This window comes from Hippoglossus hippoglossus, chromosome 13, assembly GCF_009819705.1.
Source record: "Hippoglossus hippoglossus isolate fHipHip1 chromosome 13, fHipHip1.pri, whole genome shotgun sequence".
In the NCBI taxonomy this organism is placed as follows: domain Eukaryota; kingdom Metazoa; phylum Chordata; class Actinopteri; order Pleuronectiformes; family Pleuronectidae; genus Hippoglossus; species Hippoglossus hippoglossus.
In genome coordinates, this window is record NC_047163.1 from 2,875,018 (window position 1) to 2,895,442 (window position 20,425).

The 20,425-nt window shown below is 45.2% G+C and overlaps 1 protein-coding gene across 4 annotated transcripts in view; it reads right to left on the reverse strand.

Annotated features, from left to right (window-relative positions):
• Positions 1–14,356, reverse strand: part of nova2 (NOVA alternative splicing regulator 2) — a 75,157-nt gene extending 60,801 nt beyond the window's left edge. The window contains exons 1-2 of one of the 4 annotated variants that reach the window (XM_034605544.1): positions 14,215–14,346; positions 8,687–8,755 (exon numbers count right to left, since the gene is read on the reverse strand). In XM_034605544.1, the coding sequence (XP_034461435.1) occupies positions 8,687–8,755; positions 14,215–14,236 (91 nt within the window). In that variant the 5' untranslated portion in view covers positions 14,237–14,346. Of the gene's footprint in view, positions 1–8,686; positions 8,756–11,190; positions 12,154–14,214 lie in introns of those variants that run through there. The other 3 variants (XM_034605541.1, XM_034605545.1, XM_034605542.1) reach the window with 3 other exon arrangements.
• Positions 14,357–20,425: the final 6,069 nt, after the last annotated feature.

A 20,425-nucleotide genomic window follows, 5' to 3' on the forward strand; every position in this document is an offset into this window, starting at 1 on the left:
GCCTGTCACAGCCACACGTTCTAATTGTGTGTAATCATACGCCACCGTCCCCTCAGCGTGTCGTCCCAGCTCCGAGGGGCGCAGGTGATGCTCCTGCACGCCGATCTATCCGAGCATAATCAGCAGCCGCCGGGCTCCGCTAGCCTCGTCTGACCCGCCAGCGTCTGCGCTAACCTCAGAATCCGATAGAGGTCACGCCTCGCTCGCCCACGCACGGCTCCCTCTCCCAGCTTAGCAAATTAAAAAAAGCAATGGTGAAAAACTTCTGCACCGTGGGCGTTCGAGCGAAGACGTCTCGGGGAGGCTTGAAATAATTTATTCTTTAGAGAGAAAGACGACGAGAAAAACTTAAATAAAGCAAAGTTTTTAAAGGATTCAGACACAAAAGTCATCGTTTCACTGATGAACTACAAACATTAGAAGATGATCGAACATCCAGAGGTCGACTCGACGCACTCAGACTCTCACACTGTTCAAATAAAACTCTGGTTCGAGGACGAGTGTTGAGAGAAGCTGACGTCTCAGGGAGATTAGACTCATTGTTCTCCGCTACTATTTTCTGCACTTGTTGATACGAAGCCCCCCCCCCCCCCCCCCCCCCCCCCAGTGCTGCGCCTCTTTCATGCTGACAACTTAATGAGCATGTAAACCTTCTGTCCAAATAGGAACAAGAAAAACACCATAATTATAGACGAGGTGATTGTTGCGGATTAGTTCTCACTGAACGGGGGGGAGGATTTTCTGGGGTTTATTTAAGATACAGCAGCAATAACGTCATAAAGAGAAACTCCAGGCCGGTGCTCCAGCTACGAATATGTTCTTTGTTTGATGTTAAAACTTTGTTTAATTACTTCTGTTGAAGAAACGTCTTCCTTTTTATACCTTTCTGAGAAAGTCTAGTTTATTTATTTGGCGCATTTCTGTGCGTCAAGATGATAAAAAATATAAAAAAACTACTTTTAGAAGGTTAATTTCAGAAGATCATGAAGAATATGAAGACTGTGAAGCTTCTTGTTGAGTTATACTTTAGTAAAAGTTTTACAAGTAATGAAATACTTTAGCTTCACATTATCATAAGTATCAGGACGTTGAAAATATTGTGCCGTATTTTCTTTTTCTCAAAATATACAACTTCATCCTCGAAATCTCAGAATGTCTTTTTTCTCCAAATTGGAAAACTACGGTTTCTGAACGACATCAAATCTATATTTGTCACCTCTGCACTACATGTTGTTGAAAATTAAAAAAACACCATACTTGATATGATGATACATTTCAGGGTCAAACGATTAAACTTTCAGACCCACATTCCTCACGACCTCCAAAATGGCTGCCAGAGGTAACAACACTGTCACAGACGACCTTCACCTGGTTTATAACAACATGTGGGTCCGTGTGCTCTGATTCCTCCACCACGCTCATCCACAGCCTCACAAGAGCCAGTTACTTCTCTCACTCGCAGCTGCAAGATGCTAAAACGCAACTTTAATGTCATGTTTATTTTATTCCAGTTTATTTATATGTGTTTTTTTTGTGCAAAGTGCTTCGCTGAATACTTTCCGGCGTCTTAGTTTTCCCAGCTGATGTGAAGTGGCAGGTTTCCAGGAGTCTTATCAAGCCCCAACACAACACGGCGCTCCCACAACACAAACCACAAACACACTGAGACAAGCCACCAAAATACTGAGGAAATTCTGGGATCGAGACTAAAGAGGGGGGGGATTACGAGTTCAAACCCCGGCTACAACAGTGTAGAGCAGGTAATGGAGCGTGCACGTGTGTGTGTGTGTGTGTATGTGTATGTGTGTGTGTATGTGTATGTGTGTGTGTATGTGTGCAGCTGAGTAAGTACAGGGTTCCCTATTGGCTGCTGTGATGAGTGTCTTTGTTTTCACTCCTCTAAGAAACACACTGGCCTGTAAATCCCTGCAGCTCCAACACACAGGAAGTTCACACGTTTCCGTTTGAATGTCAGAAGGATTTGACAAAAAAACGTTTCTGTTTCTGTGCATCTGTTCTGTCAATGGTGTGTGCGTGTGTGTGTCTGTGTGTGTTACTTGTTACATCTTTGTGAGGAATGAGGACATTTTGGCTGCTCCTCAGTTTTTCTAAGGGCTGTTGGAGGATTTAGTTTTAGGGTTAAAATTACAGCCACTAACACCCGCTAACATCTGGCTCTTGTCTGCAGTGGGAATGGACACATCTGGGTTTTAATCGGGATCCGATCAGGCGGGGATGGAAACGTGACACCCGGCTGAAGGTGCTAATTTGGCAAGACGGCGAGGTGAGAGAGCGCCGCGGTTGTCGCTGAGTTCTTGACGTCGAACGTGACGCAGCGGGAGAAAAAAACAAAGCTCTCCTGGCAACGGGAGAGGAAGTATAAACCTTTTTTAGACGAGTTTAATAGTGTTAAAAAAAAAAAACATAAATGTACAATAGTGCGAGTGTGTGTGTCGTAATAAAAATGTGGCCAACCCACCACTCCCATAACGTTTGAGAGCTGGCAAGGTCAGAGTGTGTGTCAGAGAGTGTACTGTGTGTGTATGTGTGTGTGTGTTCAAAACTAACATCTTCATAAAACTGTGTGGGTCAAGGGGGTGGGGCCATTGTTGTCGTTGGAGACACAGAGGTCGTTCACAATAAATAATATAACGTCCTCCACAACAGAACTGGACGAGTAAACAGTCCAATCTGTTGCTAAGGCCCCTGCGGACCCGCCAGGCCCAGAATAGGCTCTTCATGCTGGGGGATTGGAGGCTCAAATCCTGAGATCTGGTGTCCCCGGGCCGGCAGGGGTTGAGGGGTTGGCGGGGGGGCGGGGGGGCTGAAGATCAAGAATCCCTTCTCATGTTCTGTTACTTTGACTTCACATGCATGACTCTTAAACACGCCTAGTTTTAGTTTATCATACTATCAATGGATCATGGTCGGACTCCAACAACTCCTCATAGTCTGCGAGGTGCGCTGTCAAATCGCTGATGAACTGGATGTGAACCAGTGATTAATAATTTAAATGAGAATGGAAAATAAAGATTAAATTTGGAGTTTTACAGTCCAACAATAGTCTAAAGTCTCGAATCAGGGCTCATTTCCACTCTAATCTTAAACCTAAATATCTACGAGAGAGCCCATGGAAAATCGATGGGATAATGAGAGACACAAAATACAGGGATTCATTCTAAAAATATCACGGCCTGATTGTATAATTAAATGTGTGTGTGTGTGTGTGTGTGTGTGTGTGTGTGTGGTGTGTGTGTGTTGTGTGTGTGTGTGTGTGTGTGTGTGTTCTTGTGCAACTCTTCGTCGAAACATCCTCTGTGAGACCCGACGAGATGAGAAGTCTGAATTGTCGCGGCTCGAACCTTTGGCGGATGAAGGGGGTCGGGCTGCTCTGGTATGGAGCTCTGGGACCTTGGAAAATATTCATCTCCCCTAAGCCGGGAGAGTTAGGGGGGGGGCAGGCTTTGTCTAACACCCCCCCCCTCAGTCCTCTGCTCTTTTGTTGAGGGGTTACACACACACACACACACACACACACACACACACACACACACACGTAAAGCTCTCCAGCAGTGGGGCTCTGACCAGCTGTCTTTGGTCTGAAAGATGGCCGTCGTCACTCATAACCACAGAGATCTCGCGGAGGATGGCGAGCAGGAGGAGAACTCGCTCGCTCTCTCCCTCGCTGCTGCTCGCCTCGTCTCGCTGCGTGTGAATGTTTCACTTTTCCCCTGTCACCCATTCAATTTAGATTTGACATTTTAGGAGATGACTGTCAGCGTGCAGAGGCGGCTCTGATTTCTCCATCACTAGATTTAGACGCCGCACGGAGCAACCACAAAGCCCTTAAAATTCCTCCGACCGTAATCGAGTATTTGGAGAAGAATTATGTGATTAAATGATAAATCGACATTTTGAAAGGTCGTTTTCATGTTAATGTTTGAGTCAGTGTCACTAAAATCACAATTTTGTCACTTAATGGAATCGAATCAGCATCTAAGGCACCGTTTTGTTTTTATTGCCAGAAATAATTTTCTTACTGGTGCTGCTTTTTGGTAATTTAAGACGTTTCAATTAAAAAAAGACGATCGGGTCTTTGTTAAGAATAATAACAAGTGGCTCCTTTTATCTGGAAGCAAGTTGCAGCAACAGACTGAATGAATTATGGAGCACGATCGCTAAAAGAAAAAAATATGTAAAAAGAAATTAAGTCCTGGTTCGCCAACCGACGAATAAATGTCCCGATCTGTTCATCATAAACAAAACCTAACGGAGGAAATCTGTGAGAACGACAACACAGGCGTTCGCTTTGAATAGAGGTTTAGGGAGAGCCAATCAAATGCCTGCATGCGGACACGATGCCCATCATCAGGCTGTGTGCGTAGAAATCGGAGCGGACACGGCGGCTAAGCTAACAAAGATAACTGAAGCCGCCGCCTCCTTTCTCTCCCTTCTGTGTGTGTGTGTGTGTGTGTGTGTGTGTGTGTGTGTGTGTGTGTGTGTGTGTGTGTGTGTGTGTGTGTGTGTGTGTGTGTGCGTGCGTGTGTGTGTGTGTGAAAACCGGTGTGTATTGTTCATGGACCAAGGCTATTTCAGAGGAGGGGGCCCAGGCGTCCTCGCTGCATCGGCCCTTTCATCGCTCTCTCATCCATATTCATCACCACCCTGCTCTCTTCACCTATCAGTGACCAGCTAGCTGTGACTGGCGTCCCGCTCCACCAATCGCACGCTTCCCTTTGTGGGGAACATTCCCACCTCTCGGCGCCTTCACCCCACCCAGTACAATGGCTTCTTTTTTACTTTGACGCAGTGGCTTTAAAAAAAAAAAAAAAAAAAGATAGAGATACAGGAGAGGGTGGAGGAGGAGAGCGCGAGTCGCAGCTACCGTTGGCCGAGTCCCAACGACGGCGGCTGCGAATCGATTCGGCAGCCTCGGAAACGGTTGCCGAGCCAGCGTCGTCAATGGCGGGCTGAAAAAAGCCGAAGGGGGGGTGGGCGGAGGAGGAGATGATGGGAGGACGAGGGTGCAGGAGGACAGGAAGAGAAGCAGGGTGAAGTCGTGATGGTCTGAAGTAGAGCATGATTAGTATGGACGAGGAGGAGAGGAAGAGGATGGAAGAGGGAGAGAGGAGAGGGAGCAGCCGAGAGAAACGCTCAGGCTCGCGAGTGTAGTAAACAGGCGTGTCGCAGAGGGAACGCAGTGTTCTGCAGGAGGCTAAAGGACGAGTGGGAGCCGCGAAAAATGTCACGCCATTCTTTTTCCACACGTTCAAGACTCGATGTATGAACAATACAAATCTACATTTAGGGAGAAACCATCCCACAAACTGAATATATATTTAAAAAAATTTAAAACGTATTGTCTGTATTCACAATGTATCAGTTTTGTCGATCTCGTATTTTGTGTTCGCGGCGAAACGCGGTGATTCTCCTCCTCGGGCCGACTGTCGATCAATGTGAGGACGACAGCTCGCATTTGTATGGACGTCCCAAAAAAAAGCCGGTCCACACTAAGATCAATAGCATCAAAGGGCCGGTCTCACACAGCCACGGCTCAATACACAGCGAGCAAGCATGTGTGTGTGTGTGTGTGTGTGTGTGTGTGTGTGTGTTGTGTGTGTGTGTGTGTTGGGTTTGTTTGTGCATGTGCCTCCATCTGCGGCACAGTGCATCACTGACACACACCTTCATCTTCCTCATTAAACTCCACCTCGGCTTTTTGCAACTTCGACACTCAGAGAGAAAACACGAAGATAACTACGTAACACACACAGACACACACACACACACACACACACACACACACAACTGCTATAGTCCCCTAATGTCGCTTGGCAAGGGCATTTCAAGGCCCCCCCCCCTCCTTCCCAACACCGACTTGCCAGTCAATCCATTTACTAAATAATGTATTATATCATACAGAGAGGAGAGGGGAGGAGAGCAGAGGAGACGAGGAGGGACGAGGAAGAAGGAGAGGAGAGAAGATGAAGAAGGAGAGGAGAGGAGAGACGAGGAGGGACGAGGAAGAAGGAGAGGAGGGACGAGGACGGATGAGGAGAGATGAGGAGAGAAGAAGAAGAACGAGAGGAGAAGAGAGATGAGGAGGACGAGGAGAGTCGAGGAGAGGATAGATGAGGAAGGAGAGGAAGAAGGAGAGGAAGAAGGAGAGGAGAGACGAGGAGAGACAAGGAGAGTCGAGGAGAGACGAGGAGAGACGAAGTCTACAGTCAGTGATGAAAGGACTGAGAGGTCTGAAAGTCGAGGTCAGCAAACTTTTCCCTGACTGTTCAACCTGGAGGCGTTCCTGCCCACATGTTCACTTTCTGACCACCTACATGAAAATCAAAAAAATAAACTACAAAATAAACCTCCAGTGTATTTAGTCCGAGCTTACATAAGACGTCTTAATGGCTTATACAAGCGGTTTCTACCCTGAAAGCTGCGTTTTGTTTTGAATCCACTGGATCTCAGTCATTTCTGCTGGAATCAGAGGCTGCAGGTAGATATCAGAGAGTCGGGACTGGTTTTATAAACAAGTATCTGACCTGAGTGTTCGTGGAGAGGTTGAGTTATTGTCTGGATTCTGTTTCAAAACTCTCAACTCACAATGTAATGCACTAAAATGAACATGCTATCACTACACAAGAGACACGGGTCGTCAATGCACGGAGCTTATTACCACTCATTGTTACGATTCTTTGTTAGGCGGCCTCTAGTGGCAGCAGTTATTATGACGGGAGCAACAGAAGAGGTCAGGTGACGCAGTATAAAGGACGACGTAGCTCTAACCTTAAAGATGATTTCTACCAATCTTAAGCCAAACTACGAGCTTTCTCTAAACCTAACCACGTACATTTTGTGCTTTATCCCGAACAAACAACCTCAACTTTGGGTTTATTACCATTACCATGGTAACAAATGTCCACCTGTCACCAGTACGCTTGTCTTATATTAACATGATTTGTTATAAACTCTCGGGAAGCTAAACGAGACGACATTATGCAGACGACTCAGTGATATATGTTTACATGTTTTAAAATCCTGGCTCCAGTGACCTTTTAAAAAAACACATGTATTTCGTGTATAAAACAATAACAGTGTGTAAATGTTCTGAATATTTTAAGCTTTAAAATGAAACTATTTTAAATGTTGATGTATCTCTACCCTAAAGTCACTGGGGTTTAATTTACTAATTCATCATTCATCGTATTTCCAGCTCCTGTTTAATAGACTCATAAATATCCTCATATCATGAATCTTTTACTCGATAATGTAAAAGCATGAACTCAAAACCAAAACTTTGCGCTGTTCAGATTTTCTTTAACGTTGATTCTTCATGGTGCTCCACATGTTCAAAAACCCTGAACCCTGATTGGCCGACAGCAGCAGATCCTTGAATTATGAAAGATTTTAACTGGTCCAGTCCATCAGGATCAAGTCCGGCTTTTGAAAAATGATCTAAGTTTAAACATCTGAAACTAACACTCAAATATTAACAATGAGCTCATCAAGGGTCTCTGATCATTTATGTACATGATTAGAAAGGGAAATCTGAATTCCTTTAATGCCGCGGAGAACCCCCCCGCTGGGCTGGGGTGAGGGGCCGGGGGGGGGATAAGAATGGGTTTGGGTCTGCGGATTACAGGGGGTGGTACGGGTGGTGGGGGGGGGGGGTCTGTGAACAGCAGCCACTGCAGCTACTCATTGATCTTTTTGTCTTTAAGACCTTCGGCTGTTTACTAGATGTGGTCGTGATTTATGACCTGCAGGGTTACAGCGGTCCCGCGTCGCTCAGCGTCTGACAGCTGACCAGCGCTGACCGTTTTACACACCCACACACACACACACACACACACACACACACACACACACACACACACACACACACACACACACACAAACACACCAGCCAGAAGCTCGTTGGAAAAAATCCCAGTCCCATCTTTCCTCGTCATCTTTGAATTAAATATCTCCTCTCACTTCTCATTCACGCAGCAGATCTGATCGACGTTGAATGGAAAACAATTGGCCCACGCAATGTTCCTTACATCTGGATTTATTTCTGAGCTGCAGCTGTTGGTTTAAAAAAAAAAAAAAAAAAAATCCACATGATCGAAAAACTATTTCGGACTGAAAAGCTTTTTTTTCTTTCTTGGTTCAATCTACCTGTGAAAAAGTGTGAACATGTTAACGAGTCGTGTGACTTTCGCTCCGCAGCAGCTGCACAGTGCACACTGCAGCCACCACATACATCACAATGAACATGTCAACAATACACCAGCAGTCGTAAACCCCCAGGGCTTTGATGATTATGGCAAGCATGAGGTCAAAGGTCATCAGGACTCCTCTGTGCAGTAATGTTTGGTACCATGACAAAAGAAATTGATTTGTAAAAAAAGCATGAGTATGGATGTCATGGAGCTGAAAACGTACAATATATACACAATATCAGCATGCAATAGTCATGAGTAGAGTATGAGGGTGTTACATGTTACTTTAAATTCCTATTTAGATGTCAGACCCTGATTTTTGTTTTAGATTTCGGCTGTGCAGAAATGTGTCCTTGAGGAAGACAACATGTGCGTATGCGTGTTATCACTGCTGGATCAGTCCTGCATCGGAGAAGGTTACAGTAAAGAGTCAAAAAAAAAAACAGCAAGAAGATCAAAATCGAAGTCTCTCTTACCATGAGTCTCAGTTTCTTGGTGAGGGAATACAATGCCTTCAGTTTCAAATAGGGGCTGCAGGAAGGCCACTACAGAGAGAGGAAGCACAGGGGTGGGGAGTGTGTGGCGTAAACTAATCACACAGAGACACAACCAGTATCATGATCTCTTAGCAGCAGTTTGACTTCTATGCTAGTTAAAGATATACAGCTTCATGTATAGACACTCGATGGTGAATATAAACTGTCTCTGCATCTTATTAGTTCAATAAAAAGACTAATTTAGGCTGAAAACTGGTTAATTCAAGTTATAATATGAGATCATCAAGACCATAAAACCAAACATTATTATAAAAGACAGAAGTCAGTGCAAAGATTTTAACCAAAAACCTGCGACCAAGCTCTGATTCCTCTGTTGTTTCGCTAAAGGGGCAGTAGGGAGAGAGTGTGTGTGTGTGTGTGTGTGTGTGTGTGTGTGTGTGTGTGTGTGTGTGTGTGTCTGTGTGTGTCTATGTGTGTGAGAGCAACTTTTAAACCATCATCAGCCTGATGCTGCAGGCTGAGGGACTGTTGACCCGGTGGCAGTGCGGCCATCCTCTGTCTGAGTAAAAGCCTGCTCGACCACGCTCCTCCTCCTCCTCCTCCTCCTCCCAACCTTTTCATTTGTCTAAATGGACGAGCGGCCTGACGGCTATGCAGGCAGGGGGCCATGTTTTTATTTTTTTGTACATACAGTGGTGAGCAGGAGCCTTTGGTGCTCCGAGCGCTGCTGGATGTGGTTTAACTACACTGGCCAACCTGTCTCCATCTATTTATTACACTGGACTCGTCTGTCGTGTTCCTGTTGGGGGCTGAGGAGACTGTTAGAAATGACTGTCCCATTCTTTACTGTCACTGCTGAGAAGAGGTCCCCACGAAAAACTGATATTTACATAAAGATAAAAGCGTATTGATCCTCAATGGACACACGAAACGTTTCTGTTTTACAGCTTTGAGACGGAAATGTGACCAATTCAGTTTGAACAGACTCATCAGATCATTGTGTTCATATCAGATCCAGTCCTGCTCCTCACGTCAGCCCTGCACTGAGATCAGATTGAATTTACATATTTTAATCCATAAACTAGACTATCATTATTTTATTGAAAATTAAATCAGAATTGACCTAAATATCACCAATAATTGCTCTTTTAACTTTTAGCTAAAACAAAATGCATTTTGTCGAATTGTGTCAGTGAAAAGTTTCAAAAGTCTCATTAAGGATTAAAAACTGTTTTTAAGAGACTTTTAGTCCTTTACATAATAAAACAATGAGCTCAAATATGAATATTTTAACATAAAAACAGTCAAATTAAACTAATTTCAGCATGTGACTTCAAATTAGACAATATTACCGATACAAGTATTTTTAGCAGGTTAACTAAGATCTGTTTTATTTTTATTTTTTTTAATATTGGGGTTCCCTCTCTTCCACATATTTAAGGAACATGAATCCAAACAGTCAGATTTAACCATCTGCACTAACAGGTTGGATTATTGACCTTATTATAAATACTAAAGCATTTTAATATATAAAAATATTCATCTCCACTGAATGCACGTGCGTGTAACACATGCACAGGTGTGTTGTATGTCCAAATGTCCATGATGGGGTGCATGGCCAGGATAGGCTCCTGATGGGTGATGGGAATGCTTGGCGCATGACAGCATGTAAACAAAAACCAAATATGGTGATTGCCATGGAGACATATTCATATTTCATCCATAACCGGCGGATAATGAAGAAACATGATGGGACAATTTAGAGGAATAGGAATAATCATCGTTCTCTCGTATCTGCAAAGCATAAATACACAAGGCAGTGACATTTACTGCAATAGTAACACAACAGAGGCACTGTCGCATTAATGTGAGCGGCTCTGGATCCCCCCCCCCCCCCCACCCCCCTTGTTCTCTCCGGCTCGCCACGGGCCTGCTGTTAATACGCGTCCGCTTGTTTATCCGCCCGTGTCGGCTAATTGTACACAAAGCGGCGATGGTGGCTGATGTGTGAGATTATCACAAGGTCATCCGTCGGCGGGATGAGAGCCTGCGATCACGCACCAGCCCGATCGGCCGTTCCTACTTGTTTACATCCTCCCGCCGGCTCCAGCATGGCCGCGGCGGCTGCGCGTAAAATCTCTAAAAGACGCAATTTGGAGTAAAATAAAAAAAAGGGAAAACGTCCCATTCTGCTGGGGAAAGCGGCAGGATGTGCGCGACGGGAACCGGCGCTTCCCTCCAAATCCCCCCTCATTGTTTCCCGAGGCCTGTGTTTATTTCAACGCACGATGTAAAAATATCTATCTCACATTACAGTTAATAAAGAAATATCGCGCACCCTGTGTTTCTATCGTTATTCGGATGCAGATCCGTGCGCGTGTGGCGGAAAGGTGCCACCGCGTCAGATCAACCTGCCTCCGGAGCAACATTCACCCTCAGCCCCGAACATCAGCTCCCCGCATCCCCATCGCTGCAGCTCTTACCTCCCGTGTTCGTGCGCTTGGTGCTGCTGGCCTCCGTGGGGGTCTCCAGGGGTCTCTTGCGCGAGTCCGGAGGGTCGGACTCCATGTGTGGCTGCTGATTGTGATGGAGAGGATTTGAGAAAATCCCGTTTTGCTGTACTGCTCCGCCGGCCATCATTTTCGAGCTTTCTCTTGGATGCTTGGGCTGCGTGTGCGTTTAAATCCCCCCTTTTCCGTGGCGTTCTTGTTTTGTTTTTTTTACGCAGCGTAGCCGTGCAGTGCAGATGAGTCCTTGGAGGAGGCGAGAGCGATTTAGGGAATTGGAAAAAAATACGCCTGTTTCCTGACGGAGGAGGTTAGCTGCGCGTTTCTCCGCGGTGCGCCGTGCGTGCAGAGATGCTGCGCAGGGACAGAAAGCGGCGGATGATCGACTCAAAGTGGGAGGAAAAGAAAAATCCCAACCCCGTGCTGCTGGAGAATCTTCCGGGGCAAATACAAAACGTGCAAAAGAAGCGTCAATCTTCCATCAAGCTTCGGATATGCGTGGTTAGGATATGCGTGTCATTCCGCTGCAGCCGGGGAAAAGAGCGTACTCATGTCAGGCGGCGGAGGATGGTGGCGCTCCTCTGCAACAGCAGCGAAACGGAACAATAAATAAAACAAAACTCAACCACAAAGAGACGATGAGGAGGAGGAGGAGGAGGGGGGGAGGAGGAGACGAAGGAAGACGGGAAAAGGTCGATGGAGGAATCAGAGGAGCCTCGACACAAAAAAAAAAGAAAGGTATCCGATGCGTAATTTGGCACGCTTGGTAATTCTTGTCTTGTCCGGCGTGCGATCGTGGAGACACCCGTGGGGGTGACGGGGGGCTGGGCGAGGAGGGTCCGGAGACGCAGAGAAAGACACGGGTTTATCCTGCTCGTCCTCTCGGTGAAGATGCTGCAGAGTCTTCTCGGTCAGAGCATCACTTCTCTCACTGGCTGCTGGAGGGAGCGGCTGACGTCACAGGGCCGCACGGTGCCTTCACGGGACGCGCGTAACACTCGGGTTTCCCACGTGTTTGAGACGAAAAGTGCGACTCGAGAGCCCCGCGTGTGCGTTATAGTGCAAATAAGACCCCGAATAAACACACACCAGGGCGATGTGGACTAAACAGGATATCGTGATGTTCATATAATTGATAATAACCTCGAATAAACGTCACATTGTTGTTTATCTTCACAAAAATCCCATGAAGATCAATTATGAGCTTCACCTTCAACGCAAAGCCATTTTATTGACATATCGCTAATATCACTTTTTATATAGTACTTCTCAAAAGACACACAAATAAGTTTACATAAATAATAACTGGAAGAATAGAAAATCCGAACGTTTGAGAATTACCAACCATTCCAATAATAAAAACTAGTATTAGGTAAAATTAGGGAATGCAATTGACTTAATGTTTTAAGATTTGATTCAAATGTTTCTTTACAGTCGCCCCAGCCAAGAAGAGAAAGAGACCAAGACAATCACAATAAATAGAAATACAAATGAAAAGGTTGTGAAAATGCAGAACACAATATTAGATAGAATATGTAAATACACAGTAAAGTATATAAAGCAAACAGCAAGTTAAAGCTAAATATAAGCTTCAAGTGAAAGTCGAGCTGAGCAATAAAACAATATCAATAGATTATCGCAATATTCATCGATAGCGATATAATGAAACTTCAATATGTTTATTGGATATAAATACATGTTGTAAGCACAGCGACACAGTGTAACACATAATTGCTCGACCCGGAGATTTGTCTTCTAACTTAAAATAAAATATGGTAATTAAACAATGTAGATGTAGACGTATCACTAAAGTGAAAGCTACATAAATCTAGCAAGTCATTGAGTAAAGAGGATTCGTCTGCCAAGGCCCAACAGTCCCTTAAAATGTAACCAACTTGTAAATAACGCACGTATCAGTTCCCTAAATGTTATTCTTCTTATCTGTCATTCTTCCCATCAACTTATTCCCTGGGAAACCGGTGAAAAACACCATTTTGCAAAAACAAAATTCCTGCACCGACAACAAAAATGACCGAGTTCCTCCCCGATACAAACCAAATCCTTCCACCAAGTTCCGTAGAATCCGCTTCTTCTATCTCGCTGACAAACTCACAAACACAGAGAGGTGACAACACAACCTCTTTGGAGACAGATACACCAACATGATTCATAACGTGAGATAAATCCCGGCTTCCTTTTCAGCCTGTAGGGGGCACTCACACTCACACCAGCCCAAGCTTTCTCGTTTCCCACGACCCGTGAAGGCGTCGTGAGAGAGAAAGCCAGAGAACCAGAGGGGGAGAGAGAGAGAGAGTGAGAGGGGGGGGGGGGATAGAGAGAGAGAGAGAGAGAGAGAGAGAGAGAGGCTATTGGCCGAAGACAGAACGAGCAGCACTCGGGTCCATCCGCCGGTGGAGTCACATGATGGAGGAGAGAGGATGCGGGACTTTGCTCCGTTACCGTCGCGCCAAATGCAATTAAGTCTGAAGGTGGAAGCTGAAGGTCCCGCTGCCGCCGCGTGGAGGTCCGGACCCGGCGTGTGTCTGCAGACCCGAGGGCCTGGAACCCACCTGGAGCTCACCTGCACTCCCCCCCCCCCCCCCCCCCCCCCTTGCTGACAGCGCGAGGAGGAGGAGGAGGAGGAGGATCCGCCTTTTCTCGTTAAAGCCATTTTTTTTTTTTACATTTCCAATTAAACACTTTACTTGTGGGTGTGTGATCTCCGAAAGGTTCAGATCCCACAGATTTTAGTTTTAGTTTCCAAAGCACGTGACAGACCGTGATGACCCCGAGGCCGCACTCCCCCCCCCCACACACACCCACACACACACACCTGTCCACCTGCACTAACAACACTACACGTTTAGATGATGAGCACGATGTCACTATAAACACTGACACTACAACGGAGGATGCGTGAAAGCTGAGCGCGCGTCCTGCCTCACCTGCCCCCCCCACCCACGCCCCCCCCCCCCCCCCCCCAGCTGCTGCGTGACCCACCTGTGTGTGCTGCGCCTGACATCTCTGCGTCGCTGTGCCTGGATGTGAAGAGGGATCCTCCACCACTGTGCTGTCTGAGAGAGCTGTACCCGCCTCAGCCTTCCCTCTCCCTCTCTCTCTCTCACACACACATACACTCACACATTTGCCATATTCTCACACACACTCCGAGAGACACACACACACACACACACACAAATACCTTCTACTCCCTCTCTCCTCCTCTGTCCAGTGGCGTACAGATGCAGTGCGCCCTCGGTGCCTCTTGTAGATTGTAGTCAAGGTGACATTGTGCAGCCTGTGTACGCACGCACACGCACGCACACGCACGCACAAACACACACACACACACACACACACACACAGAGAGAGAGAGAGAGAGAGCAGCTACCTCACACTATTTCACATCGCCATGAGAAACGCACCGGTGAGCCAGGCTCCGGCTCTGGAAATACGTGGCACATCCGAGGCAGATGGATTGGGAGCTGCGGTGTGAAGCGGACTCTGCAGCAGCAGCAGCGGCCGGTGGGGTGGGGGGGGGTGGAAGGCCTGCACGCCGCCGCCACCTCTGCACGAGCTGCAGGGAGGAGAGGGGCGAGCAGAGCTGCACAGATGGTGATGGATGCACGTGCGTTTTGTACGTTTGGAGCAGGAACACAGAAATCGTGTGGAGGAAGAAGTGTGAGGGGTCTGGAGCAGCCAGAGCAGCCAGAGCAGCCAGAGCCTCCACACTGCAGCAGCAGCAGCATATGGAAAAAGTGAAGTCGCCCCATAAGCAGTAAAACACACAGGCTAGCAGCATTCTTTGACTTTTTATTAGCCTGGCCTATGAGCAGATGTTAGTGAAATGGTTTTTTAAGAGATTTGGTTCCTCAAACTCCTGTTCGGCTTTGGACGCTGACCCACAGCAGCTTGCAGTCGCCACAAGTCAGTCTGGATCTGAAAGAGACAAGCACTGGTCACAGTTACAGCTCAGTTTTTCCCACTATGTAATAAGTGCAACAGTGGATGTTATTCACAGAGCTGCACATTGGGTCAGAGGGAGATTTTTCCAGTGTTGGATTTGTTCATTTTCATTTTTCAAAGTGATTGTGGAATCCTCAGTTTCTGGGATGAGAAATGTTTGGTCGTGAGTCAAAAGCACAGAACAAAGGAAGAAGAGCTTCAGCGTCAAGTCTCAAACTCAGAGGATAAAAGAAGCTTGTTAGATTTGAGCTGGTTCATAAAACACGAGCAGGGAGATACATGTCCATCCTGTTTGGATTCTGTCAGACTCTAATGACCTGGAGTGAAGTGTTGGGGGGGGGGGTTCCTCTCGAGAGCTGCTCACACTTCTTCTCCCTGCAGAGTTCGACACTGTTCCAACAGGACCCAGTGGGTTTCTGACACTGGGTCGAACCTCGACTGCAGCGAAATGGATTTCCAGGTAAAATCAGCTGTGCTGCTCACACATGTTGGGCCTCTGCTGCCACCTGCTGCCTATCTGTGGAACAGCAGCACACAGTCTTAGGTTAAACAGTTCATCCTCTCTTGGATTTAACTTTATGTATATTTTTGGTCCTTTTCTTATATATAAAAGGTCAAATATGACAGTGACTGGTATAATTTTATTTGCACTTCACTTCATCCCTCACTTGTAACTCGGAGGTTTTATGCTTTTAAGGCCTATGAGACAAATTGTGATTTGTGAATATGAGCTACACGGGAAAAATGTGATTGATTGAATATGTCCTCATCATCAGTTGATACTGACTCATTACAGATATACTGGTGCTTGGATACAGGGACAGTTTGTTTTCAGATGTGCATAAAACTGCACAACGATTATATTTTGTAGGCCGTATGTATTTTACGCATATTTCCAGTTGGGCTTGGAATCATTAAAAGGGGGAATTCTTCAGGGTCAGTGCAGATTGGTGGAGCAGCAACTACAGCAAACAATAGACTCAAGACTCAAGTCGAGCTTCACCACATCACACAAACTCATAGACATCAGTTCCCTTAATATGCCAGATTTGTTTGGTCAAGATCCGTTAATTATTCCCTTCAAAATTTTAAAAATAAAACGTCCTATCTCGCAATGTTAAAGACAAAATGTCCTGGATCGGCCCCTTTGTCCAGATCTGCACCAAAATGTAATGGGTTTTCTTTGGCTCACGTCCCATCATTCCACATAGTTTACTGTTTTCCTGGGAATTTACATATAAACCAATGGACGGGGGTGAAGACAGAGGTAATAACTCTTCCAATGAAGACATCAACGTGCAAGTATTATTATAGGACAGATTTAAAGTTTGGTACTTTGTTAAAAATGTACCAAATATTTACAGTTACTGTCAACTTGACAAATGTCCTGTTAAGTAATCATTTAAAGAGTCTCTGCGAAATAAGAGCCAATAATATATTTTTCTTTCAGCTGCGACCATGTTGCCTCACTGCAGCTTCCAGGTTTACAAATCTCAATGTGAGAGAAAAAGAAACAGATCTGGTCCATGTCCAGTGTTTTGTCAAGAGCATCTACTCACAGTGCAAGTGAAGGACCCGTCCGTCCCCTCCCACTCCTCAGGTCCACGGTGAAGTCGATGAAGAGGAGGAGGCCCGACCACTCTGAGAGATCCAGAGGAGGCAGGTGCGACGTGTTCCTCTTTATTTCTGTGGTTACAAACGTCCCTCATGTCGTGAAACTGATTTATGACCGAAACCAACTCGACCTGAGGACACTGGATTATAACTGTACACGTTTATATCTACTACTACTATTAATAATACATGTACAGATGTACATATACAGATACTGCTGTCATAAAGCTTTCCTGATTATTTGACTCCAGATATTTTCCAAACAAAGGCAATTATGATTAAGTAAGGACAGGGACAGGAGGTGTCCTTAGTCTTTCCCACAGCCGAGCAGAGGACACAGAGATCAGCTCCATCTTGGTCTAGTTTGTAGTTTTATTACAATGTGATAATATCTGCATCCACTGTTGCACTTAAATCTGATGATTTTATTTGTTTTGACACCACGGAAAACCGTTTCAAATGTTCCAGTGGAAAATATTATTCATAAGGGACCAAATTCAGCCAAATTACAAACAACGCAATGAACTTTCTCATTTAAAAACAAGTCTCCTTCACTTCTCATAAACAAATTATGAGATTTCAGTGGCTCCTTTAAAAAACACAATAAATAAATGCAGTTGGAACTCCGTCATGTTGAAATCTTACATTTGAAAAGTTCTGTTGCCTCCGGTTGATGCACATTAGTATGTAAGTGTGTGTGTTATGGTAATTTTGGACAGATGGTGGGGGGGGTCGGCTGGGTGAAAGCTCATCATTCCCCTGCCTCTGCTGGAGGTTTATGAGCTTTCCCATAAATCTACACCATTCTCTGCAAGCTGTCTTTAAAACACAGCTCTGTGCGTGTGTGTGTCTGTCTGTGTGTGTGTCTGTGTGTGTCTGTGTGTGTCTGTGTGTGTCTGCACATCATGTACATGTTTGGGAGATGGTCTTTAATTCTCAACCAAACACAATTTCTCTCTGGATCTAAACTTTGACCCTATTAAACTCTTTATTTAATCATTAAACAATCACTCAGTTGCAGAGTCTCACGTGCAGAAGAAACCAAAACGTCCCATCTCGCCATTTTCGTTAAGTTATAAGGAAAATTCTGGATCCGCCCCCTGATCTGGAGCAACACTCAAATTTAATGAGTTCTTCTCTGACCCAAACCCGCATCCTCCTGCCAAGATTCATATTAATGCTTCCAGATTTCTTGCTGACAAACCAACAAACAAACACAACCTCCTCAGTGGTAATAAAGCTGAAAAGATGAAGAGGATGAATCTCATTCTGCCTCCAAGTAGTTTTCTTCCTTCTCTCCAGTATGATTCTTTCACTAAGTATGAGAGAAGATGCTCGGAGCAGTGAACCGTCTCCACCACAGATTGATGTTGATTCACTTGATAAGACTGTGGGTGAAGCTCGGTGATAGTGGAAAGAGAACCGGACACGTTTCCATATTAAAATGATGACTTTTCCATGTCCCCCTCCTGAGAGCTGCTGATGAAGAGGAGGAGCACATGTGTCCCGGCCAGCTGCCGTCACACTCATTGTCCTGCCGCAGCAGATTAATGTGCACGGACGGACGCACATCTGGTCAGGAGAGCCGCTGCGTTTGAGATATTATTCCCTGTGTTCGATGCCGACATCAGGAGGAAATATTAGAGCTGCTTTCTGGATCACATTTGTTGCATCATAAATCTCACAGCTGTGCAGGAATCCATTAGGGAGGGAGGAGGCGATACAGTCCTACATGTGTCATATACTGTATCATATACCGCAGTGCACCTATAGATGAGATCCATTCATACACATGTCAAGAGTTATCATCCTCTAATTGTTTCTGAGGGTTCAGTCCACCTGAAGCGGTAGTTTCATCTTCCTACACTGGGTGGCGCTCTTATCCTGAGTCTCAGCAAATCATGGATCTAAATGAAAAACTGAGCATCAGGCTGTAGAACCTTTAATAATCCAAACCAATAAAGATCCTGGTGCTTCATAAAACTTTCTGAAAACTAAACTCTGAGTAATTCTGTTATTTTAAAGAGCCTTAACTCTGAAGTACTTTACAAAACTCTGTTAGCCAGTGGATCCATATACATGTACGTTGGTATCTAAAAGAATATTACTTAAGGATCTAAAACTTTTAGTTGGGGGGTTAACTTTAAACTATTTAATTTGAGTTAATAAACCCACATTTTCAATCTACTGTTCTCCCCGTTACACCACTCCATCATATGAGTAATCAGATTACAACCTCCTTTATGGCCCTGTGCAGCCCAGTAATCCAGCCGGGGGGTGGGTGTGTGGTGTGGGTGGGGGGGGGGGGGGGGGGGGGTAAACACGACGGTCACGTAGATGATATTCTTTTACAACACCAGTTTGTTTGTTCAGCATCGGTCCAGTCTGGGTACCGTGAGAAAGTTCCCTTCTTACTGGTTCTTCAACAGAAACAAATACAAAAATACCACATTTGTCCTATATGGAGCCGGGGGGGGGGGGGGGGGGCACCCGTCTCAGGCCACATCACAGTCACCACAACTTCCTGATGTGTTGATCTGCTTAAATTCTAAACTACAACGGTTATAATATATATTATATGTTCAGGATTAAGTATTACCCTCCGCTCTTAAATATTAAAATTATTTTGCAGTTTAAACTCCTCTGAGGGACTTTTAATTGTTATTTTTAAATCGAGCCCAGTGTCATTGACATTTCTGTGATTTACAGATTCTGTGTTTATATCAGCAACTAACTTCTATAGAATCTATATAAATCTACAATATAAGAAAGTTTGGTACAAGTTTCACCTCACAAATCGCACTCAATTACTTTCAGAGGGGGTTAGGGTTAGTTAATTAATAATCATACAACACTTTCTTACTAATTCTGAAAGTTGAACATTAATTTCTCCCAGAAGAAGAAGAAGAGCACGACGAACGTGTTTTGGACGAAGTAAAAAATATTGAATCGCCTGAAATCCTTGGTTTCCACAAACAAGAGGCTAAAGCATCATTTGGCCAAACAATATAATTATACCACTTGCTAAAAATAAGCCTGGTTATTGGTTTAGAGATTAGATCATACTGGATAGAAAATAAACCACAGCAGAAGCACTGGTCACTAACCCAAACAGCTGGAGCAGAAAAGGGAAACTTTGTTTGTAAACAACGAACGACTTGAACTCTTCTCGCTTGCACTTCACTGAGACTGTTTGTTTTCTCGAGCTGAGGCTGTTTACTCTGGACATTCTCCTCCATGCCCACTGGTTTTACTCTGTTCCAGTCCGAGGACGCTCCTGCCGAACCCGCTGCTCATGAGCAGATCACAGCTGTGCAGAGGTAGAACATCAGGAGGGTCCACCCCCCCCCCCCCCTGGAAATATCACAGGTTGAATCACGACAACAAGTGTCTTATAGGCTCCTCTTTTTCATATGGAGATATCTGTATTCATTTTGTTATTTTTAGTTTTGCATCTATCTATCAACGCGTCTCGCTCGCTGTGAACTCTTCAAACGTTTTCCTGCTGAATTCTCACACGGACTCGCTCTGACGTTTTCCAGACATGTCACCAGGTCTGCTGACAGGAACAAGATTCCAGAAAACCTCCAGAGCATCTGACTCGAACATTTACGTTTTCACGTACAGCCTC